The sequence below is a fragment of the Fundulus heteroclitus genome, chromosome 6 (assembly GCF_011125445.2).
Source record: "Fundulus heteroclitus isolate FHET01 chromosome 6, MU-UCD_Fhet_4.1, whole genome shotgun sequence".
NCBI classification, from domain to species: domain Eukaryota; kingdom Metazoa; phylum Chordata; class Actinopteri; order Cyprinodontiformes; family Fundulidae; genus Fundulus; species Fundulus heteroclitus.
In genome coordinates this window covers 4,235,186-4,262,938 of record NC_046366.1, presented here as the reverse complement: position 1 = coordinate 4,262,938, position 27,753 = coordinate 4,235,186, and the positions used below count along the sequence as shown (strand labels likewise).

Genomic DNA, 27,753 nt, shown 5'->3' with positions numbered 1-27,753 from the left:
TAGTACATTTCAAATTAAATTATTTCAAAACAGTATACTGAAACATTAAATATAGGTAACATGAAAGAGGGCATGTTCGGCATGGGTTGTGCGCAGTAGGGCTATTTTCTTTTTTTCCTTGACTGCTTTTAAATTTTACCGTCGTTAAAAACAATGCAGTTAGTGAAATCTTATAAAACACTTGATTTATATTAAAAAACGTTGCAGACTTTTTTTTTTCTTTTCTTTTTTTTGCACTTGAAGTAAAAACATGTTATCGCCATAATTGCGACCTGATAAGAGCGTGTCGCCTGGGTTGTGTTGCGGTGCAAAGGAAACCTGACTGACTGTATTCTAAGACGATGTTGATTCAGAACGGAGGTGCTTCCAGATCTGGACTAAAACCATGAAAAATCTGAGGTATAAGTTGTCTTCTTTAGAAATGGATTCAACACTACATTACTGCATAAAATAATAAGTCTATCCATTTGGAATTGAATTCCTTAAAAATGGACCATGTAAAAAGAGACAAAGGTAACAATATTCCAAAATAATATTTCTCAACCGTTCCAAATGCTCAAACAGGCACAATGTCTAAAACATTGGGCTGTGTTGTCCTTTTGGCCAGGATTTCATTGAGTTTAAAAACAGAAGTGAGCAAACATCCAATGTACATGTACATACAATCTAGTGAAATCTAGAAAAAAGGTCCCCTTGGGCCTCACGAGGCAGCTTGTGCGACTGACAAAGGGCTGTCTTGATCGGTCTTGAGGGTCGGGGGGTTTGTGGACAACGAGGTGACCTCTGCCATGCCAAGCCCAGTGTAAGGGACACCAGTGTTCATAATGTGTCTCTGTAAATGTTTGATCCAGTCCTCCTGGACTGACAGTGGACCCTGGAAGACGAGGTCACAGAACCTTTGAAGAGAAAATAAGACGGTCAGTGAATTCCTCTCTTACCCACAGAGAGCGGATTTCATCTAAAACTTGGAGAGCGGAGACAAACTCGCCTGCAGGTGAGCCGGTACATTTCCTCCGGACTCTGGGTTAAGGGCAGTGTCTTCTTCTTCAAACCAGGCCGTGAACGTGTCCGAACCGCTTTACATTGAATTGCTGAAAAACGAAAGTTCCAGTTAAACTCACAAAGCGATGTTTCAGATCACAGCACAGCTTTGCCATATGAGACGACGACGATAAAGACTAGAAGGTGGTGCAGTATATTCATGCTTTTAACAAGCGCACAGTTCAGACATTGTTTGCTCAGACATCTCTGTCTGGATATTCTCAGCTTTTGGTTGAATGATGGTCTTGCGTTGGCCTTGTTCCAGGAAGGCGAGTGGTCTGACTGACTCATCTGCAGTCCACTGCGGACACATACATGGTTTGCAGCACAAAATGAAAATTTCATAATCTGTGGTAGAAATGACTTGTAGACAGGTGCATCTCAAGTAATTAAAATATCGTCGAAATGTCAATGCATTCCAGTAATTCCGTTCAGAAATTAAAGCTTTTATAGTTTATAGTTAATGGTGGTAATGGCTTACAGCTAATGAAATCAGAAAATTGAATAATACATCTGACCAATAAAAAGGATTTTTTTTTTTGGATACAGAAATGTTTTTGCTGACTGGCGAGATGTGTACCAGTCGGTCACTGGCATCCTCCTTAAGGAAGGAGAGCCTCAGTAGGTCATTGCTGTTCAGAGAGAGCTGTATCCATCCATATATATTAAAGGAAAGTTTAGTGGAAGGAAGAGGCAAAGGTGCACATGACCAAGAATAACCATGTCCTTGGGAGGATTGTGAAGTAAAACTTATTTTAGAGTTTGGGGAGATTGACCAGGCATGAACTGCACTTCAAGAGCCACCACACATGGTCTTCACATTTAATGTGACACAGTAGAGTTAGGTGTTATACTTAAGTGTTAAGTATATTGTGACAGTGGCGCAGGAGTAAGGAGTCCTGTAACAGGTGTGTTGTCAGTTCGAACCCCTGTTCTAACCGTCTCAGTCGTGTCCTTGGGCAAGCAACAGGGGAAGCGCGTTTTTGCCTGTGCTGGTGGTCAATTGGCCCACTTCTGTCAGTCTTCCCCAGGGCAGCTGTGGCTACAATCTAGCTCACCACCATCAGCATGTGAATGAGTGAATGATTGATTGTCCTTCAGATAAAGTGCTACACAAATACAGACCATTTGCCATGTTGGACCATTCATAGTTTTATATAGTTTTAAGTGGGGTAACATATCTGCAAAGAAAAAGGCATTTTTATTGGACTCAGGTAATCAAATTTTCTGATAAACTATCTTGGATTTTTTTATAGCTGTAAGTGGTGATCATAGTTAATCATCAAAGTTGACGGCAATAAACACTTAAAAGAGTGTAATGATCTTTATAATGGGTTTTACTCAATTTACTGAGATGCACCTGAACATATCCTGATAGATTTTGGACAGAAGCTCCTCAGTTGTACCCATGAAAAGGAATTCAATGACATTGAAACAATTCAAATATTCGCAGAGTATTCTTATGCAAAACATAGGGCTGGGCGATAAATTGATTTTATCGATTAATTTTAATTTGCAATCAGTCCTGAAAGGGGAAACTGTTGGGTAAAAGCTTGCAATATTGAATATATGTTTAGGAAAATATTTTAGGGAAGTAGTCTAAAAAGGATATTTTTTTTTCACCCTAAGATGAGGGTTTCTGCTACATGTTTTTGATTGTGCCACACCAAAATAAAAGCAGGCATACCTTCAGAATGAAGTCAAAAATATGTTAAAACAATGTAAAGCATATGATATAGCATAGCTACTGTATATTTGCTCACTTATTCTAACCATAATCAGAGTTTAAAATTAATTTAAATATCATGAAATGTTAAAATTGACTTTATTTTGAAAAACCAACTCCAGATCCCACACAGTTCTAGCAGTTGTTATGAGAGGAGATTGCTGCTTTTGAGTGAAGCTGCCAAAAACTCAGAAAAAAGTCACTAGATTTGTTTCTAGTCGCTATCTTAAATATAAGTTGCAAGAGGGGTCAGAAAAGCCCCCAAATCTTAATTTACTAGCAGCTTCGCTAGGTTTGCAGCTGCACTATTAATCACAGTAGGGACACTCATCTTTGTTCAAGAGGAACCTTATATTTAGCCTTATTTTAAAATTTGCACTTCAAGCCCAATAGGGAAATTCATCATGGTTTGATCATTTTTTTGTGTCAAATAAAAACAAAGTTTATTTGAATGATTTCCTTGTTTCTATTTTTTTTAAGAAAAGAAATTGATTAAAACAGTAAATCAGATGTATTGTGAAAAAACAAAAAACAAAAACGGCCATCAGGCCATATCGCCCAACCCTACCAATATGTTACTAATGAAATCTATGAGAAACACAATGATAGTCTCATGCTTTTCTACATACTGACTGAATGATAACACAACTTTCAAGAAAATCGCCTTGATAAGAAAGTATTAATGTGCAGCTAAGTAATAAACCTTTGGACTAGCTTACATCCTTAGGTCCATTTGATCACTTTATCCAGGCTCATGTTTGTACGCTGCATTTGCAATCTAATTCTCTCGCTTTGATTTTATTTTATTGCAGTTTTTACAGTCTAGTTAGCAAAGATCGCAAGGATATGAAGGCCTGATTGTACCCGAGCTTTAATTCAGGTAAAGCACTCGAATGAGGGTGCTTGATAAGTTGAGGTTTTCAGCTGCTGTATCAGAATCAGCTTTGAGGAGGTTTTCTCCACGTCTATCAGAATGATTCTTTACTGTTGTTGCTTCAGATTACAACTCCTCTTCAAGTCCAGTCCAGTAGGCGTGTACCTTGGTGTTATGTTTTTCACCCATTGTTAATTCTTGTTTACACACTTCCTCACAGGCACATCTGGGCATCCTTAAAGAAATGCATTATCTCTGGTATGCAGATTATATCCCATTATGAGCTTGTATATTATGTAAAATTATAACCAGCAATAGAACCTTTTGGTCTTCATGGCTCTTGTGTAGAATCCTTCCATACGGAAAATTTGCTTATACTTTGACTGAGGTTTTAACTTAGATACTCATGCCCAATGTTGTTGGCTCCTGTTTTTTGCTACTTAGGAAATATTGTTAAATACCACTGTATTGTGGTAAAAACTGAAGACTATCATCCATCCATTTATTCATCTTACATTCACTCATCAAACCTCAATTCTTGTAAGCCGTTCTCCTGTCTACTCCCATGTTGTTTAAAACACCCCAGCTAGGTTTCTGACCAAGTCAAATAAGTTTTCTAAGTTGTTATATGTCCCGCTGCTTCTGGTCCGGCTAGACTGGCTCCTAATTACTTTGTTTAATGGTTACTCACAAGAGAAAGGTACATCCCTAGCAGGTCTCCAAGACCCTGTAATCTGGCTGGGTCATGTATAAGATTGAAAAGTAAAAGAGTCTCAGGACTCTGGAACTCTCTCCCACCAAATTTTTAAACTGTGGACCCTGCTTTCTTAAAAAAAAAAAAAATCTGTAAAATCATCGTTCTGAATGTGTTATTGTCTAACTTGTATTTTCAAATCTTTATGATTTTGGAGTTTGTGTAGTACTTTCTGTTTCATGTATTGGAAAGTTGCTAAATGAATATGTTACTGCTTATTATTGTTCACCTAAGCAGAACGTTTAGTTTTTGCGGAGAGGACAGCTGAGACCACACATATGGATGCATATGAAGCGTGCAGAGAGGTTTTGTTCACAGCTTAGCTAATGATGACACATAATGTTCCTGTAATAAATATACATGAAGTCATGCTTAAAACACAACTTACTGGTCCCTTCAAGTAAAGCAATTTGTTGTCTTTTAGCAAAAGCCCGAAGGTGATTGGACAGGCTAACTCCACTGTGGAAAGTTGCATTACAGTGGACGCACACTTTTCTGTTGAATTCACCCTTTTCTGTAAAAAGATACACAAAACAAGCAAAAAATTGTTTAGCATTTTCATGATCACATCAACATTTATTAGATTCAGATACACCAGTTGATTTTGAACTGTCTTGCACTGCTTTAAGAAGGATCATACTATGCAATAAAACCATGTGAGCAAGATTACGGTATTCTTTTTATGGCGATAAATTGGAAATATAGAGGATTTCCATTTGTTAGAAATCTTTTTACTCTGCTATATGAGGATGCTTGATCTCATTCTTCTCAGTAGCTGTGTTTCCATCCAATTCTAATGCGAATTTTGAGCAAACTTTTAAAATATTGCAAAAAAGAAAATGCGCATCAGACGTGTTTCCATTTACTGGTTTGTAGTGAATTAACCAGGAGCCCCACAGCGTAACGTAGTCATACGTTGACATTGGCTGTAATATACAGGGAGTAGCTTTTGTTAACTAGCACGGACAACAGATCAGTAATGGAGCGAGGCTTCAATGAATGTGCCGAGTTTTGTTTTTTTAACAGATAAGACTTAGAAATGCTTGCGTCTCTTTGTCGGTTCACACATACCTGTTGTTGCTTCCAGACCTGTTTTCGAGCGTTATGGGAATATCAAAGAAGGTGCCGGCAACAGAAACAGCTGATCAGTCACGTGAGGTAAACGTTTGCTGCGTTTCCATCTCCGTAAAAATTTGTTTACGAAATTTAGCAAGTTAATAAAGAATTTTGTCGTTTACATTTTTAATGTGCATTAAAAACGTTGATGGAAATGTGACTATTTATGGAGATTAAACCTTTAACAAATGTAAAGATCAGTCCTCAAACAACTATTACCACATTGCCAGTATAGTATAATTGTTAAAGTTGCAAAATTCTACTATTTCTTTGACCTATTTACTCAGGTTACCTGCCAACAGACAAAATTAGCTGCCTTGCTAATTCCAGAATATTTACACCTGTTACTGTTACTGACATCTGTTGATGGGCATTTTTTTTTATTTGTTTATATATTGCAATATAAAGATATTTTGATCCCATTCTACTCCTTTATGCTGATGACACTTTACTTCAACGAATATGGTTAACAGTCAGATTTTTTATAAACACATTTCCTGTATAATAGTACATTTTGATTGGGCAGAATTTCCATTCTCTCCATCCAATTCATTATTTTCTACACTTGTTTTAAGTTACTTACCACCAGGTAGAGAGTTTGGCAGTGAAGATACAACCTTTGATCCGGAACTTTCCTCAGTACTTGATGAAGCTGGTAAGCCGTTTCTTGACATCTGAGAGGATCCCTTTTGTCTTGCATCTTCTTGAAGCTTCCTCTTTTTCAGGATCCCTATCAGAGCAGTTGTGCCTGAAAGGGAGTTTTTAACATCCAACTTTTCCAGCTGCCCATTTTCAGATTTGCTTTCTGTTACAGAAAATGAGGGAATCGATTGTTTGGCATCAGTGCTAAGGCTTGAAACCGAATTACTTTTTGGGAATCCCATCTGAGAAGAAGTGAAACGATTGACAACAGGCAACTTTGGCAAATCACCATACTGGAAATTATATCGTCTTTTTCCAAGAATCTGATAGGCTCGCTGACACTCCTTCTTGTCACGCATCAGCTCACGGAGTAAAATTAACGGGGATTTGCTCTTAGAAGTAAAGTTTCTTCCAAGCTTTTTCAGATGGCCTCGTATGTGGTTGGACTGTCCAGTTCTGTTGTCAAATGAGTCCCCACATAATGGACAAGAGTGAATGGTCCTCACAGTTTCAGAATCCGAATCATCCTGTAGTGCTGTAGGGGGACACAAAAGCAAATGTAAAAAGATATGTACTATTATGGCTTGGACACTACCAGAAGGATGTCATAAAGATTAAAAAAAACACTTCTTAGATATGCATCAAAATGAAGTCTGCAAAATAATTACCATCACTACTTACACCCATTAACTGTTCCACAACAAATTGACTACTGTCAAAATTACTGAGATGCACCTTCACTGAAAATAAGTGATCCAATCACTTTCATAGTCACAGGTCTGTGAAAGCACCCAGGTTTTTAGATTGCTTCTACAAACATTTGTAAAACCAGAAGCTCTGTGAATTTAAAAGTAGTACGTTAGGATAGGATGCCACCAGCGTAGTAACTCTATTTATTATATTTCCCCACTACTACGCATTCCACATTTAACTGTTAGAGGCATTATAACAAAGTAGAAACAACTGGGAACGGCACATCAGATGCAGTGATGGTCCCAAACTCCCTGGGGAACGGACCGGTCCGTTAACGCAGTCCGTTAACGCAGTTGGTGGCGCAAACAAGGTCGGGGCCACTAGTGTAAAGCAGACTGCCAAGCGACTCTAAAGGAGGGTAAATGTGTTCTCCTGAGCAAGGAATCACAGTTCTCCGTCTACAGATCTGGACCTGGTTGAGTCTGTGTCCGGCGGTTGCCACGAGAACATTACTTGCCTGACTGCAAGTGCCGGGTGAAAGGGTTAGCTGAGGTAGGATTACTGTGTGTGGTTGTTTTACAGGGTTAGGCCTGTTCCCTTAGTTCTAATCATAGTTCCAAACATCCTAATGTGCAACATAAAATATGTTTTCAACAACATCATGCACATAATTATGTAAAAACAGGTTTTACAGCAAAAGTAGAAACATTTCTGGACTTAGTTCCACTTTAATACCTTTTTTCAGTCGACGTAATGCTGAGTTCTTCCGTCGCATACGTGGTCTTCTATCTTGATAAGCCATGTCCTGCGCGCCATGCTGTGAATCGTAGCTCAGTCGAACCCGGTGAAGGTGCCCGCGTACATGGTTGGACAGTCCAACTCCAGACTCAAAAATGGCGGGGCAGTACGGACATTTCTTACTGTCCAGTTCCAGCTCTGACAAATCCTCTGAGGGGGATTCGCCCAATGGGATTTGGTGGGTGTCGAATGTTTCTTGAAATACCTCTGTTTCAATGCATTCTTCTTTAATTTCAAAGTCATTCTGTTCTTGTTCTTCAGTCTTGATTTTCTCAAACAGCTTTTTTGACGCCTGCAGAGCACCCCTCATCGACATTCTCCGACTGTACGTGTATATAATGTGTTTCTTTTCTTTGTTGAACGCGTCACTAAAATGATTACCGTTTGCTTCAGACTCTTTAACTGAAAACATTTCCTTTTCATCAAGGTCTGATGTGTCTTCAATGTTAACTTTCTTAGGACTCGGCAAAGGTTTTGGTAAAATGAAACATGAGTCTTGGTCAGAGGTGTTGCGATAAGGGGTGGACATCTTTCGTTTAGACTGAGACCTTTTGACTGATGAGTGATCCAAATTCAACTTGGGGTCATTGGAGAGTCCTGCAGTATCCTTGACCTTAACTGGCGTTGCTTCTTGTGACTCGTCACTATCATCTTTTTCATTTTTGGAAGGGTTAGTGTGATGATCATGATCATTTGTGCTAAAACTATTGCTTTCCTCTTGTTCGCCAACCTTCTTTTTATGGTTTTGACGAGACAGGAGAACATTAATAGATTTGTCGAGCTTTGATTCAGTTAACTGAGACTTGGCATCTCTCTTAAACTTGCTATTTCTGAACAGGTCAGAAATTCCGCCACCAGACTCACCAGGTAAATCTTCTTTTTTGGAGATTTGATTTTGCACTGATACTTTTGATGTAAACTCTTCAAGTGGAGTTTTACGCTTAGGCGACTTGCGCTCCCTGGACTGTTGTGCAATTGTCTCATCTTGCTGCGCTGCTGAGTATTCATCAAAAGACATTTGATGACGTAGCATTAAGTGTTTCTCAAAAACATGCTTGCCAAAAGCTTTATACGAACAAATGTTACATGGGAAAACTTCATTATCATTCCTATTCATTCTTTTTCTAACTCTAATAATCGTGGTATGCATAATGTTATGCCGCCTAAGATCACTGTCACTCAAAGTCATGTAATTGCATTTGTCACATTCGAACTTCCTTTTGTCCTTTTCATGAGTTTTTGCGTGTTCAACAAATGTGTTTGGGCAGCTTGTACCGAATGGACACTGCGGGCAGAAAAACTTTGCGTTTTTCTCCTCTTTCTTCTTATCATTCGCGTCTTTTACGTCTTCTGTGAGTCTTGCTTTATTTCGATGAATGGACATGTGGTTAATCAGCAAATTACTTACTTTAAAACACTTGCCACATTCTCTGCATATAAAGGGCTTTGTTGAAATTCTTGGAGGGTCATTGTGAGTCTTCATGTGACGGAGCAAGCGATGCTCCTTCTTGAACACGAGCTTACATTTTGAGCAGGAGTACGATGATGGTCTCCCATGTGAATGAGAATTTACTTTCAGCCGCCCTTTTAGTGTTGGAAGTTTATCATTTATGTTATTCTCATGTGAACTGCCTGCAGGTGTTTTGTATAAAATTTCTTTAATGGTCTTTACAGTTCCATTAGGGTACTTGGGAACTATATCTGTTGCTGTTGACTGTTGCTTTGAGAGCTTCTGTGATTTACTGACTTCTCCAACAGGGCTGGAGTCTAAGTGGCCTTCAGCATCAGATGATTTCTCAGATGGTTTTGGGCTTAGATCTGGGTATAGGTCTTCTGAAGGATCCACCATTACCACCATGTCCATTTTCCTTTTCCTTTTTCTTTGACTGTTGGCAGGACCAACTTCCTCTTTAGGCTCCTCTACAGGGGAGTCGTTGTGGTTCTCCAAAAGAAACTGCATAAACTCTTTGTGAGGGTCCCAGTTAAGGTCACTGGCACTATTGAAATTGTCCAAAGAGTTTTCCGTTGATTCTGTGTCAAATCCCCAAATTCCAGGACTGTCTATTTCCTGCACAGTCTTTAGCTGGGTGATGCTCTTTTCTTCCTCTTTCTCAGAGGTAAGGCAGTGAAGTTCATGAGCTTGAGTAGCCTGATGCAAAGAGGGTCCATTCGCCAAACCAATTGGAGACAACATATCTGTGCTGGACAGAACATCTAGTACACTGTTTTGATTCAGAGAGGCCGTGTCAAAAGAATCAGTGCAAGACGCTGATTCCTGTGCCATCTTCACAGGTTGCAGCAGCATGAAGGAATGGATTTCAGAATCAGCATCTTTTTCATCTTCATCAACATTTGTCAGACATGACACTTCCATCGCCATGACCTGGAAGACAAAAGTAAAGCCTACTTATGTCACAATAACAACAATAAGGTACAATAAATCATTTTTTTAAAGTTCAGGTAAAATCTTCAACCAAGGCACACATAAACAAACAAAAACATAGTGAGAAAACTAAAAAGCTCCTCACTTACAAGACAATGCATAAAATGGACAACTGGATGTGATCCTTGGATTCATGTTTGAGGTTGGGGGGGGGGGGTGATACATCACCTTGTACATTATGTTTGTATGTACTTTTACTGGGAGATAGTGACTGAAGAAAACGATTCAAGTACCGTATTTTTTGGACTATAAGTCAAACTTTCTTTCGTGGCTGATGTGTGATACTGACCAGCATGAACCGATGAGTATCATTACCATCTATATCCACAAGAGGGCGCTCTAGGCTTGTAAAAACTATATGCTGCTCCTGCACCACTTGAAAGCTAATTGAAACATTAACTTATAGACAACAAAGACTGAACCCGTGTGTATGTTTGTTGTTCTATTTCATTATCATTCACACAGCGGATCGTTGCATGGTGCAGCTTGAAGGGGGGAGCCCAGACTGCGACAGAACCCTGTTATTGGGCGGTCTGTGAAGCTTATAATAGCTAGCTTTAGCTTATGTTGTCTGGGCCGTTCTTCTCTGATCAACTTCTTTGATGCAAGTTCATGAGCTTTACTGACCGTTTTATGTTGCTCTCAAACTATGTTATACTGTTAGCTTAGCACATAGTACCGTTACGCTCTCGGTCTAATTTAATTTCAATTTCAATGTTGACCATTTTCATCGTATCGGCCCGTTACACTGAATCTTGCTGTTGACCTACTAGTTGGAGTTGCTGCCTTGTTATGCTAATTTACCCCATTCAACCTTCCAGGTATGCTCCATGTTATTCAGCCTGTTGTGGATACGATTATGTAACTGAATAAATTACCTTACCAGATAAAATGTCAGTTTTTATTCTTGGATTTTGTGAATACAATTTCTAAATAAATGCAACTTATAGTCCGGAGCTAGCCTGGGTGCCATTCCGAACTTAGTCCCGCCCACAACGTTTTGAAGTGGGGAAGTTCGGTCTGGCATTGCTCAATAGTAGAACAAGTATGCTCGCCCAATATCTGGCGGGCCAATCAAATTGTCAGGGCGGGCTTTATACGATGATGGACAGATGATCAACAGTAACGTAAATAACCACGTCACAAAAGCGCGCTTGGGTTGAATTTGTTTACAACAACGATGGCTGCCGCTGGAGAGTTGAGGTGTGTAGATTCTGCTATTAGGTCTGTTCTAGAAGATATTGACAGCAAATTAATTTTAAAAGAGGAACAGAGAAACGCGATCAAGGCATTTGTTGAAAAGAAAGATGTTTTTGGCGTCCTTCCTATGGGATTCGGCAAAAGTTTAATTTATCAGCTGGCTCCGTTGGTCGCTAAGAAGATGGGACACAATGAAAACCCATTGGCCATTGTCGTTTCTCCTTTGGTCGCACTCATGGAGGACCAAGTGAAAGAAGCAACTGAAATGGGCATCACGGCGATGCAACTCGGCGTGAACGACGAGGTGGATATAGCCAACAGTCGTTGCCAGCTCCTTTTCGGACGCGCAGAATCCTGGCTGCTGAACAACAAGTGGAGGGACATGCTAGGCTCCGATGTTTTTCAAGCCAACATTATGGGTATCGTCGTGGACGAAGTTCATCTAACTTACAAATGGTAAGAGATCATCTGACTGTCTGACTTAGTAAATAACTCGCAATGTCGTGATATAAATCCCATGTTGTAAACATAGTAGGTAACGTTGTACATTCGCTAATTCAGACTTGGTACAATCTTTATTGTTTTTCTGAAAAATGAGGTTCGTGTGTTGAATGACTCCTTGTATTCTTACATTCATTTTGCAACACCGGCAAAAATCGTTCACGCTCATCTTCTTATTCAAGGCTACTTCTTTTCCAGCTTGCAGTTGAGTTCTGTTGACAACAACTATGCGTCGCTTAACATACGTCACACACTCCGTTTCTCTTATTGGTTGTAGGTCTATCCAATTGAGTGCAGAGGCATTTTTTTTCCTGGTTCGTTCAAAACACGTCCCATAATCACAGCTCTATGGAGCAGTATCAGACTCAAATTCTGACTAGAATTGAGTATGACTACGTCAGGCTAGTCCGGAGCAACTTATGGTCTGGAAAATACGGTAAGTGGGGCCAGCTGTACGGCTGTAGTAGCCTACCTTAAAATTATGCTTTGATTAAAAAAAATCTTTTATTAAAATTATTTGACTTTTTACTAAGAATGGGTAAAAATATTGATTCATCAATCCATTGCAATTAGGTTTTCCAATATCGATTCAGAAAATCCTCTGAATTGATTAGTTCCCCTGGCCATGGGAGTCACGAGCCACAGTTTTGAGTCACTTGTGTTGTATGGGCAGGACAACGCACAATGAGAATGTAAATAAAATAAATTATCTACTAGGGATGCGAGGAGACTCACGCCGCTTTGTTTCAAAATTAACCATGTGTTGTGCCATTTCCTGAAGTGACAGACTGCATTTCCCATGATGCAATGTGGTCAAAATGGCCACGGACTCCCATCATGCAACGCGGTCAAAATGGCCCCCGGCCATAACAACGAGATAATGTTGCTATGAGAAAGATATTTAATGCGTCACATGCGCTTAATTCATTCTTCTCCATTGGCACTCCGCCAGACTGAGGGGACACACACAGCTGTTTCATCCCGTTGGGATTTTCCCCATGTGGCACGTGCTCGATTTCTCGCTGGACTGACAATTTCCGAAGCAAACTCATCCCTGCATTGCCGATGCAGGAGGTCGACTTAAAAAAAAAAGTACTTTGAATCCACTTCGATCAGAGACTGAGAGCAGTTTATCTCCCATTGATCGTCACGGAACAACGCTTTTGTTTGGCCGACAAAACGTCTGAAAAGCCCAGAGAGACGAAGGGATTTTCCTCCCGTTCCTCGTTGCCCGACGGACCGGCACCGCCTGAGTCGAAACCACAGATTCGCGGACCCGGAACCAGGACAGCCGCTGAGGCAACGTCAGAGTAAAGAAAAGATTTCCCTTTTATTTCTCTTTTTCACCCATAAGGTGATATATTTTGTGCCTGGGCAGAACCTATTAGGATTTAGTTTAATGCTTGATTAATCCGGGACGGTGTTGGTTTAACTGCTGGATATTTCTAAAGTGCGTGCATGCATTTTGTAAGTGATTTTGGCTGTGTTTGGTTTGTGGTCATAAGCTGATCCCGCCGAGGGTCGATCTTTTCATCTTTCCTCCCCTTTTTTCCCTTCCTCATCTCAGTTCAATCTCTTTGTCCGTAACTTTCTAGTTCGCGCCCCTTTCTTTGAATTCCTCATTCAGGTATAGACCGCCTCTCTGGTCAAGGCACACCCCACACTAGCCTAGGCGCTGAATACGTCATTAAGACCTCCCCCTTACGCATCACGCAAGGTTGTAGGTTAGGTGTCGTCATAGTTGCCATCTTGGAAAGTGCAGCGTAGCTAAGCTGTTAGCTAGCTTGTTGTAAACACTGAAGCATCCATCTAGTTTCTCAAAGCTATCTTGTCTTTCAATGCTGCTACGTCAAGTGCCGACGTCTTGAATGTGACGTTTAAACAACTGTGAGTTAAACTAAGATTTGCTACCTCTCATTTTAATCCATTTTTGACTTGTTTATTTTCCTTTATTTTCTTCGCATGTTTATTTTAGTAGTGAGTAGAGTTTCCTAGGTTATTGAATTAGAATAATTACTGTGACAGGAAGTTGTTTTGGTGTGGAAACGTGTGGAATAGTAATTGTTTGTGTTTATTTCGATCCAGAGTTATATGGCCTTTCAGAGTACAGAATTACCTCTTTTTGAGTTAACATCTGAAATCAACAGAGACATCTTCATTAGTTTGTGGTTAAGGAAGTAAGGATTAAACTCTAATTGCAGTTATAATTTGAGTTATCAACGCTTGCTGGATAAATCTCATCAGTCAGAAACCGATCAGATCACCTTGTTCCAGCATAAATGAGTTCATAACAGCTAATTATTAAATGCATTATTGTTATTAATCATTACAAGCTTATAGCCCTGGGATCACAACCATTTGAACGATATGTGTTATAGCTACCATTTGAGTTTGAATGACCTATTATTAAAATTATAATAGCAAATTATATTTGATAATAATCATAATCAAACAGGTTTATGGCATAACACATGTATGCACAAAGTGCTGGTGAGCCCGTCCTGGATTACAAAGCGGGAAATAAATGACGTTTTTAAAGCTGTCTATTTTGTCTCTGAATCTCTTCCACTAAAATAATTCCCTGAATTTGATTGACAACGGTTCAATCACTCATCCACCTCGTTCAGTCTGTGTGCCTCTGATAGCTGTCTCTTTGGTTTGTTTTATGTCTTTCAGTTTGTTTTATGTAGTGTGGATTCAGGCATTGTAATAAAATTTATAATTCATTTCATGAAGGTCAGTTGTAGTTCCAAACACATTTAATCACTTTTTTAATCACTTTTTTGTCTTGGCAAAAGCTTCTCTTTCTTACAGCCTGGGTCACAAATGTGTGAACAGAAATACAAATTTGATGATGATGTCCCCGCCACTGTGGTATAAAATCCTAGTGTAAACCCTGGATGTTCCCGTTTTGTTATATTTCATAAACATATGTCAAAGTTAAATGATGCGTAAGAAAAACACATTTTATTATTTATTCAATTAGCATTTAACACAGCTGGTACAATAAATTGTTAAAATATAATGACATGCTTCTTTTTTTAACTCAGAACCGGGTTTACCTCAGAAAATTTAGTTGTCCTGGCTGTAGTTGTCGTGAGGGGTTGCGATAGCTCAACGGAGGGGCGCGGCACAATTTCGGAACAAAAGCCCAGGCCACCTCAACAGACTCCTCTCGACGTGCAGGTGCTCTCCTCCAAGCCCCTCCCAGATAGTCCAGCTCCTCCCCTTATTTCAAAGGGAGTGCCTAGCCACCCTGCAGAGGAAGCTCATGTTAGCTGCTTGTTGTACTGCTTAACTTCGTTGCCACCGCTTTAATGCACTGTTTGAACACAGGCTTGTCAAGATCTTAGGGTTTCCCTTCTTTGTTTGCCTCATATGCAAAATATTTAGTATTGATACAATGCCAAATTAGTATTGTATTACAACACTGAAAGAAGGTTTGTCTAAACTGACATCAGTTAATCGAACAAACTTTAATTTATCATTAATTGACAATTAACTGTAAGTCGATCATATGTTTGCATTCCTAGTAGGAACAATTGCTAAAACAAGAGCTTCACCTTTCGGCTCAGCTCTCTCTCTACCGCATTGGATCGCTGGAGTGTATGGATCATTGTGAGGGCTGCATTGATTCGTCTTTCGATTTCCTGCTCCAGGCTTTTATGTGGTACAATGCTCTCAAAAATCTGTTAAAATGTGCAATTACGACTTTTGTGAGCAACAAAGCCACTCCGGCTCAATGGATATTCGTAGCATTATGGTACACAGTGTCACTACCTGATTGGACCCCTGAGCTGTCTACAAGACTGCCTGACTGTATTATCTAAACTAGAAGTGCATTGATGTAAAGGCCCCCACATACTCTGGTGTACTTCACTTCGTGAAGGTCTGCCCGTACTCAAGGCGGACTCTGCGCCTACAGGTACGTGTCACACTATAAACTTCTCGGAAGCAAGAACTCTTTACATCGAACTATTTTATATGTGACACCGAGCCTGATACACTTAGCTGCTCCAATCAGGCTGTTGCAAGGACACGCGGCATCACAGTCCCTCTGTGTTCTCACTGACAGATGTGCGGTGGGAGCCTGCTGGAAAAGAAACGGCTCTAGGTGCTCAGCTAGCTAATCACACATTTTACCATCCGCTCCGCCGCTTCGTCCCACAAGCAGAAAGTTTGTGAATTGTAGGAATTTCTGACAAGAAATGTAGGCAACAGTACGCTCGACTATGAAGGGTAAAATGTCCGCGGAGAGTCAGCGTAGAGTCTACCAAGCTCACAGTATGTGCACAGTACACCCGAGTGTGTGGGAGCCTTTAGGCAGCCCATGCCCGAAGTACGCGTTAGCAACAATAAACCTAGTAAGTTAATTCGATATAAAAGTTACGTTTATTTTGGACCTATGTTGGCAACAGGGGAGTGTAGTCCAACTACTCTGTCCTCTCGATACAGATGAATAGAGAGCTGTGTATGTGAAGGGGCGGAGTCATATTACACACTTGGGTAGAATATTTAGTGCGCCTTATAATACGGTGTGCCATATATGTGGACAAAGACACACGTTGAAACGTTAATTCATAGTGTGGTTTATAATCCGGTACGCCTTAGAAAATACGGTATATAAACTGACTCATTCACGTCTGGTTGAACGGTTGCACTTCTTCCGGCAGCAGCTCACAGACACACTCCCGTCTCTTCTCTGCAGCCGCACCCCTGACCCAAATAATAAGCTGTTGCTGGATGTTTTTTTTAAATATGCTAACAAGTGGAGAACAGCCAAAACACAAAGTGTGACCCTCTTTATAGACCAGATAAACACAAAAGCGATTTTCGGAGAAACTATCTCAGGCAGGTGTTACAGGTGTTACATGCTAAGTTAGACTCAGTGGAATCACATTCCACGGAGTACATAGGCTACGTTCACACTGCAACCTGAAGTGACCCGCATTCCGAATTTTTTGCCCATATGCGACCAGTATCTGATCTTTTCATGACAGTCTGAACAACACCAGATTGGATTTTTTCAAATGTGACCCAGTCCACTTGGATATGTGGTCCTGAATCCGATATGTATCTGATCTTTTCAAATGCGACCTGTGTCTGTACGGCCAGGTCGCATTTATCCAACCTACATGTCATTGATACTTATCGTTGATACAGTAACAAGCACCTGTTGCAAGCCAATACAGCCCCACTGCAATGCGTTTATTCACTGCTATGGCCCGCCGAAGATGTGTGTCATTACGTGAGAGCGCTAAAAGAGCCGTTCAGACGCACATAAAGGTTGCCTTTGAGTCGATTATCAATGAAGTCTGTATCAGTAAAGCCACTCACATTGCTATCCCACGATTCCTGGCTTCGACTCCGCACCCACACGTTTTTATGTACGGACATTGCTGTTACTGCCCCACAAAACGCCATTGCCAAAAATTTGGCTCTCTTTCTTTCCGATCTTCTTAAAAAGATTGCTTTGGTAATGTGCTGGCTCTGGTTGGAGAAGAACTTAACAAAAGCAAGATACGCTGCAGCATTACGATCCATGTTTACTTCCGCAAACACTGAGCACGCTTGCTACGCAAGATGTCATTGCGTCTTCTACTGCGCATGCGGGACACTTAAGTTGTATGAATGCGGTTCACACAGGAGATCACATACAGGTCGCATATATTTGGAAGTGTGAACGGACACGCAAAAAAATCTGATTTCACAAAAAAATCGGAATTGAGCATCAAGGCCTGCAGTGTAACATAGCCCTAGTGACCTGTTTGAGAAAATCCTCAACGTGCTCCCTCTACTGCCTGACAATGTCCTCATGGCTTGGAATGGTCTGCGTTTGTTCTGAAATGCCAGAACTTCCACAAAGCCACTGAAAGGTCTCTCTCCACAGTCTCTCTGAATATCTCCCAAACCAGATTTTTTGCTTCTACGACCACAGATGCCAGAGACTTACTGGCTACCAGGTATCTGTCAGCTGCTTCAGGAGTCTTTAAGAACCACTAAGCCCTAAAGGCCTCCTGCTTCTGGCCCGCTTCCATCACCACTGGTGTCTACCAGCAGGTCCTTGGTTGCCACCGTGGCAGACACCACAGATAACCTTCAGGCCACACTTCCTCAATGGCGCGTTCAGAATAGAGGTCCTGAACATAGTTTATTCCGATTCCATGCCACCAACCTCCCTTGAGACATGAGAGAACTTCCGGAGGTGTGAATCACTCAGACAGGTTCCTATGTCAGACATTCCCAGCTCACCCTCACCATCTGTTAGTTTATGAGGTCTGTCTCAACTGCTACTTGATCTAACTCACTACAAGGTGATCAGCTGACAGCTCTGCCTCTCTCTTCATCTGATGATCCAAAAACAAGATCAATCTTGATAGCCGGGTGCCAAGCACACTTATAATCTATCTTGTGCTTGAACATGGTGTTCGTTATAGGCATTTCGTGCTTCACGCAGACAAAGTCCATCAACATAACACCGCTCGGGCTCAGACCGGGGAGGCCAATCATCCTCCTCATGCCACTCCAGGTGATACCATCATAGCCGACATGGGCAGTCAAGTCCCCCAGGAACACCACTGAATCTCCAGATGGCACGTCTTTCATATCGTGAATCTGCGCACTCTATCTCATGACGGGAGTGTGAGTTTGCCTGCATGCAAATGCATGTGACTCTGAGCTGAACGTAGGGGACCGACAACTTAGGAGAAACACTAAAGGCTTGCACACACTTGCCTGTACTGTACGGAAACCGTGAGCTGCATGGACTGTCCACGAACATTACCCTTGATAGTTGAGCGCACCTATTGGCTTAATTTCTTGTGACAAATTCCGACATTTGCCAAACCAGGTACCCACTGCACACCTGTCACAGCAGCACAAAGTGGGTGTGACGCTGCAGGTGATTACGAGTCGCGACTTCCTTGGAGCAGCTCAGTGTATCAGCTCTGTGTCACACTGAAAACCGTTTAATGTGAAAACGTCTTTCCACCTAGCAGTCGATGGTGTGATGCCGCGTACACTCTCATAAGATTGAGCTCTGCACATACCTGTCATGGACTTGTGGGAGCCTATTTAGAAAGGCTAATAATTTTAATAAAATTAACCGTGAACATATACACATATAATAATTTACTACATGCCAGGATCTTCTTGGGCGGGGGCGGGCGGTCTTGTCCGCAGGTTGGGGCACTACCCTTGTAGAATGCTAGGGGAATCACTGCCTTGGGATCATAGGTGTACACACACTCTCTATCATGTTAAGGTTGTAATTTAGCAACTGAGGGTAGTGTAGTTTGACAATAATTGTTGTAATAATCATATTAATATATCTACTATTTTGGCACACTTCGGCATGATGTATCAAATGAGTGGTAAAGGCATCGTTTTGTGTATGTAAAAGATATGCAGCACTTTTTGTGTGCACTTCACTTGAGATTTCCAAAAGGCTACAAACATTTACAAATCCTGCATGTCCATAGCCTCGTGAGACCATCCTGATCTCGCGAGCTTTCAAGGTTTCACTCGCAGATCAGTCTGGCTACTCTCCGTTAAAGAAAATTTGGAGCCGTTCACCAAACGAACGTCCAATCAGCGTTGGCTTTGAGGCGGGTTGAGGTGTGACGCAACGAGATGTGCGACAGTTCAGTCTAAAGAACATGGCGGCTTCAGCCGATGAAACTAGCATTTGCGTGGCTATCGAGCAAGTTTTATCGGAATTACAGAGTATTTCTTTGCTGAGCTAACGAGCCTTTACCTGCAGCAGCAAGAGTAGCTTGGCTTGTGGTTGTGTTTTCGTCGTCGCTCGTAACAGAGCGACGACGAAGCATGTTGACGAGTACGTCATATGCTTCGTTGATCTGATTGGTTTATTTGGCCCGTCTATCACCAACATAGGCCAATCAGCTAACCAGTATTTTCGCCCCTTCCCAAAAATACTTCAACGGAAGGTTTCCAGATGGATATGCGGAGCAAATCTATCTGGCGGCGTCAGGTTAGCATGTCCATGTCAAAAGTGTAAAGTTTAAACATATAACACATGAGCAACATCAATATACTAGGGTCTTTTTTACATGACGTTTTCTGGTGAATGCCGAACTGTTTGGTTACATTTGTACTGTTCATTTACACCACAATGCTGTCGCTGAATGTTTCTTCTTACAACGGGACATTTTGAAAACCGGTCCCTGAGATTTATGGTTCAAAAAATGGTTTCTGTTTCGGTCGTGTAAACAGGAAAAAAATGAACTTTTCTTCTTTCTTTTTCTTTTACTCCATAATGACCCGCAATGAGGACATTGTCAGGCAGTAGAGGGAGCACTGCTCTCAGTCAGGAAAATGCGCGTGTCTCACGCAATGACCGTGAGACACGCGCATTTTCCTGACTTCAAACACGCATGCCACACGACATTCCTCACGCTGAAAACAATGCCAATGGACCTTACCAAGCTCCGCCCACAACTGACCTAAAAAATCTGAAGTCTCACAAACAAAGCCTCGCGGCGCTTTAATTCTATGGAAGTTTCTATGTAAACACGGCATCTTCCACTTGGACTGATTCTTTGCGGAGTATTCCCGACTCGATTAGTGCGTCATTTCTGCCTGATTTTGAACAAATATCATCTACAACAAAGGACAGAGGAACTAACAAGTTCATGTCATCATTTTTGGATGAGTTAAAGGTATTTGAGCCACGCGATGCCTCCAAAGTTGTGCACGTCTCAGCAAAATGCTTTCGGTCGATGAGGAAAACAGCAGACCCTCACACCCTCAGCATTAATATAGATGTGGACAAGATAACTGATGCCTATTGTTCTTGCAAGGCTGGGTAAGTTGTGCATTCATCGTTTTGTCTGTTACTTTTGAAATCAGTGGATAATTCCTGTGTTTTGTTGGCAAATGTTTGTGTGGCTAGCCTGATACGCTGTACTTGGTGCTAGAGTGGCTAACACGAGGAACAGTTTCGTCCAAAGCCTTTTCTGCTCTAATCGATGGTCTCTTGTCTTTGCTGTCCTGCCTACTTGCACATTCTGATGCTCATTTTCGTGTGCGCCTAGCTGTATGCACTCGCGCTCCGTCTGCTGGTGTCGGATAAGGATGGGACGCTGTTGGGCCATCCCCGCCGACAAAATGCTAATAAATAAATAAATAAAAAGCAATAAGTATTATTGCTTTGCTTTAAGTATTAAAGCAAAGCAATAATACTTACACCAGCACACACTCCCTTGTTCTTGTTGATCCTACGAAGGTTGAGCTGCTCATGTGGTCGTGCACAAGCTTTGATCCAAGCCCGGCATTCTGCTCCTGATTTTGGAAATCTGTGAATTTTCCGACCACAAATACGATCAGGATATCTGACATCACCAGTACAGATACCCCACTGGCAATGGAGAACCATTATTTTTCGATTGTTGATTCGAAAACTTTATGCCGGTATGCTAGTACAGTAGTAGTCTAGCACTACATTAGCTTGTGTTTGTGAGACTTCTTCGCACGTTGTAGCCCCTCTATGACGTAGAATGGGCATCAGCCAATGAAAAGCGGCCCCTCTGGTAAGGTCCATGCTAACAGAGTTGTGAGTAATCTAATCCCTGCACTGTCCATTCAGAGTGCAGTTCAGGCCTCCACATACTTGCGCGGACATGAGTCGACATCCGCACGAAGCATGCGCATATTCAAGGTGGACTGCGCGCTGACATGTACGCGCAGAGCTCAACTTTTATGACTGCGTACGCGGTGTCACACTATAAAATGCTCAGCACGCAGGAAGGTTTTACATCAAACTATTTTATATGTGACACCCAGCTTGATAAACTGAGCCGCTCCAAGCAGGCGGTCGCAAGGACGCAGTCCTTCTCTGTGCGAGGGTGCTGGCTGGGAAAGAAACGGCTCTTGATGCTTGCTAATCAAAGATTTTACCATCCCTACCCCCTCCTCGTCCCACTGGCAGAAAGTGTGGGAATTGTAGCAATTTGTCACAAGAAATGTAGGCAACAGGTACGCTTGACTATGAAAGGTAAAACGGCCGCGGCTCACCATATGCGCACAGTATAACAGAGTGTGTGGGAGCCTTAAGCCTCGCCATGTTTTTTGTTCTTTGCAGGCATCTGTAGTTCTAGCCACTGTTACAGTAAACAGAGCAGTAGGAGAGCTGATAACCTCACCCCCGCTAGGCCTGTCGCGATAACAGATTTTGCTGGACGATAATTTTTTTCTAAAACCTTTTGCGATAAATCATATTATTGTCGTTTGGGACCTTTTTCAACTAATAAGATAATGGCACCATAACGCAAGTATAGCTCAGACAAATTAAACGGGTGGCGTCATTTTGTTTAAATCCAAAAAACGTCCACCCTGCAGCAGTCGTATTCGACTTTGACACCAATTTAAAGGCATACTATGCAACATTTTTCAGTTAATTAATGTTTTCCATACCGTTTTGGATGATTAAATGAGTCATTTCAGGTCGAACAAAGGTTTTCTCGGCCGCCCTGGTGGTCTGTGGGCCTCGGCCCGCACCCACAGGCTCAGAAGTCTCGTGCAAGACCGCGAGAGTCGGTCTTGCTTTACGGCGAGAACTCCATGTGTTTTTGCCCTGCCATTCACTATATGCACGCGCGAAAACAACAACAAAGAACCACGTGTTAACGTCAAATAAACATGCAAGCATATCGAATTTTTTATTATTATTATTATTATTATTATTTATTTTTTTTTAATGTTGGCGATTGCTCGCCAACATTGAATGTTCCAATTGCTCTAAAAAGGACTTTATAGGCTTGAACGGTGGTGGAAAATCGCGATTGCAAGGGTCCACCGAGTTCACCCAAAGACTCACGTCAATGTGGCCAAAACCACACTTTATTCAGCGTAATTGTGTTTTAGCAGAGGACAGAAATATAATACGGGTTACAGTAATACATTGTATTGCTTTTAAAACTACAACGATATATTCCTCTTTATCATCGCAGTAAGGTGCGCTGTGCAAAGCATTTTATTAAGGTCTGATGTTAGGTGCTGTCAGCACATATCCCTGTGCCCTGGGTCATCTCGAGACCGCCAACTCGTACGGTGCTTTAAGCACTTAGCTAAATTTAACGTACTTCTTCATTCTGAGATCATACAAGTTGCTAAATATTAGAAAGTTCATATATTATTATGAACCGAGGAAATTTTTTTTAAAATTTTGATGACAAAGTGGATTTTTAAGGCTTTTTAGCGCAAGGCTCGTAAAAAAATGTTGCGCCGGGTGTCACGTGACTGACGACATCATTCGTTGACAATCGTTGATCTGTTGACATTGCAACAAGATACTTCCTGGTTGCAAACTCGCTTTCTCAAACACAAATAGACGGATTAAACATGGCTAAAAAGTGTGTGGCTTATGGTTGGTAAAATACAAACAAGGATAATGTCTCCTTACACACACTTCCGAACCCGAAAAGTCCCGGAGGTGAGAAAATCTTCGCTGAATGGAATCGCCAAGTAGCCGGTAGCCTCTAAACTTTCGTTTCAGACACAGCGTTGCCTCGCGAGTCCTGAGCAGAGTGTTTCTCCCACTCCAGCCGCGATAATCCCTGAGCGGCCTGAACCCAGAGAAGCTCTCTGTGCTCAATCAGAGCCCACCGAGCTCTCTGCTGATGTCTCCTTCTCTCCTTATTACGCAGTGGGAGCGGAGAAATCTGGCTGTCGCTGTGAAGCGACGTGTTATCCACACTACCTCTCAGCACGGCCCTGCTACCCCGCAGAACCCTGAGGCGTTTAAAGCCGTGGTGGGGATAGACCCACGGCCCTTTCGGTTCGGAACCCCCCCTGAGAATATGAGCGCCACGGTGCAACAGATAAATGAGCGTCCGCTCTCAGAGCGCTCACGTTCGGATTATTAAGTAAAATTCCAGGAACACATAATGCTGAGAACCTGTGGTTTGTGCTGAATGTAGGTCTTTTTCTTTTATGTGCCGTTTTGGCTCATTTCAGCCATCATAATCGATGCCAGGCAATCGGGTTGTTTCCTTGTTTACATCCAAACTGTCACCCAGAACCGCCATTATAAGCCCCGATTCCAATTATACACCAGCAACCCATGTCGTTTATTCTCCTAAAATCTTTTTCTCAGACTTACCCGAGTTGTAACAGACGCTTGCGCTGTCTTTCGTGTTAAAATCATCATTTTGTGAATCGCCATCTGAACTTGTCGTTGTGTACTCCATTGTACTCTCTGTAGCGTAGCCTGAGCTACATCAACAAACTACGTCATCGTACTACGTGACCCAAATTGTGGATTTTCAGCCTAGCGGTCGCCAAGGGACAATTTTTAGTCCTTAGAAAAACGTTTAACGGCGCAAACACGATCTTAATGCCACATTTTTTGAAAATATGGTCACTAATGCATGTATTTCCGAGTGGGTCGAGCTCAGAATCAAGAAGTACTTTAAAAAAAAAAACAACTAAATAAATAAACTTACCCATAATGCAACCCTAAATCTGCAACTCACTTAGGCTACGTTCACACTGCAAGCCTCCTTTTTTTTTGTGAAATCAGATTTTTTTTCTGCGTGGTCGTTAGGACCACATATCCTAGGCTACGTTCACACTGCAGCCTGAAGTGACCCAATTCCGATTTTTTTGCCCATATGCGACCTGTATCTGATCTTTTTATGACAGTCTGAACAACACAGATCGGATTTTTTCAAACGTGACCTAGGCCACTTGGATATATGGTCCTGAATCTGATACGTATCTGATCTTTTCAAATTCGACCTGTGTCTGTACGGCCGGGTCGCATTTATCCGACCTGTACGACCTGATACTCGACAAACGTCATTATTCTGCGTCCTGCTATGCAAAAGCGGGAAGAAATACGACACCCATAGCGGACTACAATGAGGAGAGCAGTCAATGGACGGAAAGCTCTGGTTAGAAAATAAATGAATGACCGCAAAATGTGTGCCTGCATTATAATCCATGTTTACTTCTGTAAACACTGAGGACGCTTGCTACGTGTGACGTCATCGCGTCCTCGAGTGCGCATGCGGGACGCTTAGGTTGAACGCATTCAGTTCACACAGGAGATCACATACAAGTCGCATATATTTGGAAATGTGAACGACCACGCAAAAAAATCCGATTTCACAAAAAAAAATCGGAATTGAGCATTAAGACCTGCAGTGTGAACGTAGCCCAAGTGGCCTGGGTCGCATTTGAAAAAATCTGATCTGTGTTGTTCAGACTGTCATGAAAAGATCAGATCCAGGTCGCATATGGGCAAAAAAAATCGGAATTGGGTCACTTCAGGCTGCAGTGTGAACATTGCCTTAGAACACTGATGTGTAAACATGTCAACAGAAATGGAACAAATGTACCGTTTTCAGTGGATTATCAATAAATTGAGGAAAATATATTTTTTCTTCAAATAGCTTCTTACGTTTCTGTTGTTTCTCTGGTAACGAAAATTGCTAAATGAGTCTAATTCACATAGTGGTAGCTTCCACAATAGGAAGTGTTGTCTCCGCAAACCGCTAGCGCATAAGTATGATATATTTTCTGATCTTAGAAAAAGATTGGATTTTTGAGCAGTGGGTCGGAAACAGCTCAACCAACCAAGAAGAAAATAATCAGATTTTTACTTTACTTTTTTGTCAAGAGAATGTCATAATTACAGAAGACCCCTAGTGGTCACTCCTATGGCTTTAAAATGTGTAATGAAAACATACTTGGATAACTGCAAGGATAAATCAGGACCTAATCGTTATTAGTTTGCAATTTTGATTAAATATTTTCAGCCTCTAAACTGAGGATTTTTTCCCCTTTTTATCTGTTTTTACATCATATTTTGTTTTTAGATAAAAAAAGAAATAAAACCTTAGTATGCTGTCTTGTTTTTTCACATTATTTATCAATGCAGGTAGTTAGTGGGTATGCTCTTTATATGAAATGCAGCTATATCACGAGTTATTCTAATAACCAATCACCACGATAAAAGCTAAATGAAAATAATAATTGTGTTCAATGGTTAATTGTGGCCGTTCATGAAAGTGCAAGGTCGAGGGAGTGAGAAGTCTGGGATATGAAGGGCAATAAAAGTGTCATACGGACCGTGTGGTGTTTGGCAAATGAAGGTGTTTGTCACATTAACACGGCAGTACTGAATGTTCAAACCGATGGACATGGCAAACGGCTTTTGATCAGGCGCTGTTGGATTTTTCACTGAGCTAAAACTTTCAGCCCAGGAGTTCAGTATCATGCTACCCACAGCGGCTGCAAAATAAGACTAAAGCTCCCTACTTCCAGAACCGAACTGAGATTGAACAGCCCTGTTTAGTGGCGGCATACGAGCATTTATTTGACAGTTGTGTCACGCTGTGTTGTTGGATGCTACTTGCAGGAGCTGCAGACCATTCCATTAAGGCTGTTCCACACCAAAACCTATTCCTCAGGCTACACGGCAGCTAACGACAATTACCACCTCGCCACTCGCTATTGAAACGTGAATAACGTGATAATAAACAAGCAATCCTTACCTCCGAGCGGCTTGGATGATAGCTGAAGACTACCGAAAGGCTGCATTTAACGATTTTTTACTTTCGTCTTCCATCTATTTCACAGTCGCCATTTTCCGTGGTGGTCTGGTGTGGGCCGGATCATTTGTTTTCTAAGGGTATCCACTCCTCCAGTCAGATCTGCGACTACAGAACACGCAGCGCTCCGACAGCCTCGCTACATTGTGCGACTACTTTATAAAAACGCCATAGCCGACAGATTCCCTGGAGTTATTGTCATGGATCATTTCGTCACCGACTGTGACGCGGCGGCACCGCGCTCCCCCGAAAGTCAGCGTAATGGTTCAGTCCAGATAGGAGGCATAAAACCCTGAGTTAATGACCATCTCCTTTGGGTGGCAGATTTTTTTTTTTTTAGGTGATGGCGGTTAAACATGGTTTGATTCTATCAGATAAATTTAACATTTCTTTTGTCTTTGGATTAGACATTTACGCCGCGGACGTTTCCCTGTTCGCAGCTGCCAGTAAGGCAGAGACAGGAATCCTCTTCCCTCTGGAGAGTTTACATGTTACCTGCCACCATCGGCCCAAGGTTGTCTTCTCATTGGCCTTTGTTGTTTGTGTGGCCGGTAATTTTCCTGCCCAGTCCCCCGTCTGGCGTGCTTTCTGCGCAGAGACACGTTTACTTCGCACACATTCCGTTGAAAAGCACCACAGCATTTCACAGACCGACCTATATTACAGTTTTCACATGTGGCGCCCTGCTGGTAACATCGGAGCACAGGCCTGTCCAGAACAAGGCGTTTTATACGTGAGCTCCACTTCCAGCTGTTTTACCGGGGCAGAATACAGATAGAGAGGGTGAAGGCTTATGGACCACACTTACCAAAAAAAATTTGGGATAAATATGGACTAGTATATTTATTATTACAGGTACGTATACAAAAAAATGTTTTAGAATAAATCATGTCGGTGTTCAACTGTCTATAAAACTGATAACGTCATAATTGGTCGTTAGCAGTTGGTTATTAGCTTACGTAAGCTAGCAAAGCCCTGGACGTGACGCACCCTGACAGCTTATAAACTGGGTATAGCGATAGTAATGATTTTAAATATTAATTCTAATACTAAAAAAATATTCTTTGGTGGTGAAAGCCTTAAAAATAACAGTGCAGTGTTTCTCAACCTTTGTTTAACAAGCGCTGCCTCAGTAAATACGAAGCTTTCCTAGCGCCACCTTTAGACTTTTAAAACTAGTTCGTCACATCTCGTTTTTAGTTTGTTGACTTATGTCACAAAACAAACAGCTAAAACATATTTTTCTATTTCCAGTGCTTGTTTGGGTAATGGGTGTGTTTTAATTGTATGCAGAAGGTAAAACGTCCAAGTTTTTAGTTGGAAAAATATACATATGGGCCCTGTAATTGGAAGGTTTCAACAATTGCCTCAAAATGGCTGCCTCACATA

The 27,753-nt window shown here is 41.6% G+C and overlaps 1 protein-coding gene across 2 annotated transcripts; it reads right to left on the bottom strand.

Moving 5' to 3' along the window:
* Positions 1-220: 220 nt before the first annotated feature.
* znf644a (zinc finger protein 644a) lies at positions 221-26,624 on the bottom strand. 2 transcript variants are annotated; one of them, XM_012860977.3, is made up of 7 exons: positions 26,308-26,624; positions 14,851-15,044; positions 7,582-10,027; positions 6,095-6,688; positions 4,784-4,909; positions 989-1,091; positions 221-896 (listed from the first exon to the last, which is right to left on the bottom strand). In XM_012860977.3, exons 3-7 carry the CDS (start codon positions 10,022-10,024, stop codon positions 701-703), a joined length of 3,462 nt encoding a protein of 1,153 aa, XP_012716431.2. In that variant the 5' UTR covers positions 10,025-10,027; positions 14,851-15,044; positions 26,308-26,624; the 3' UTR covers positions 221-700. The 2 variants fall into 2 exon arrangements, with proteins under 2 accessions (XP_012716431.2, XP_012716432.2); XM_012860978.3 differs by lacking the exon at positions 14,851-15,044.
* Between the last annotated feature and the right edge of the window lie 1,129 nt (positions 26,625-27,753).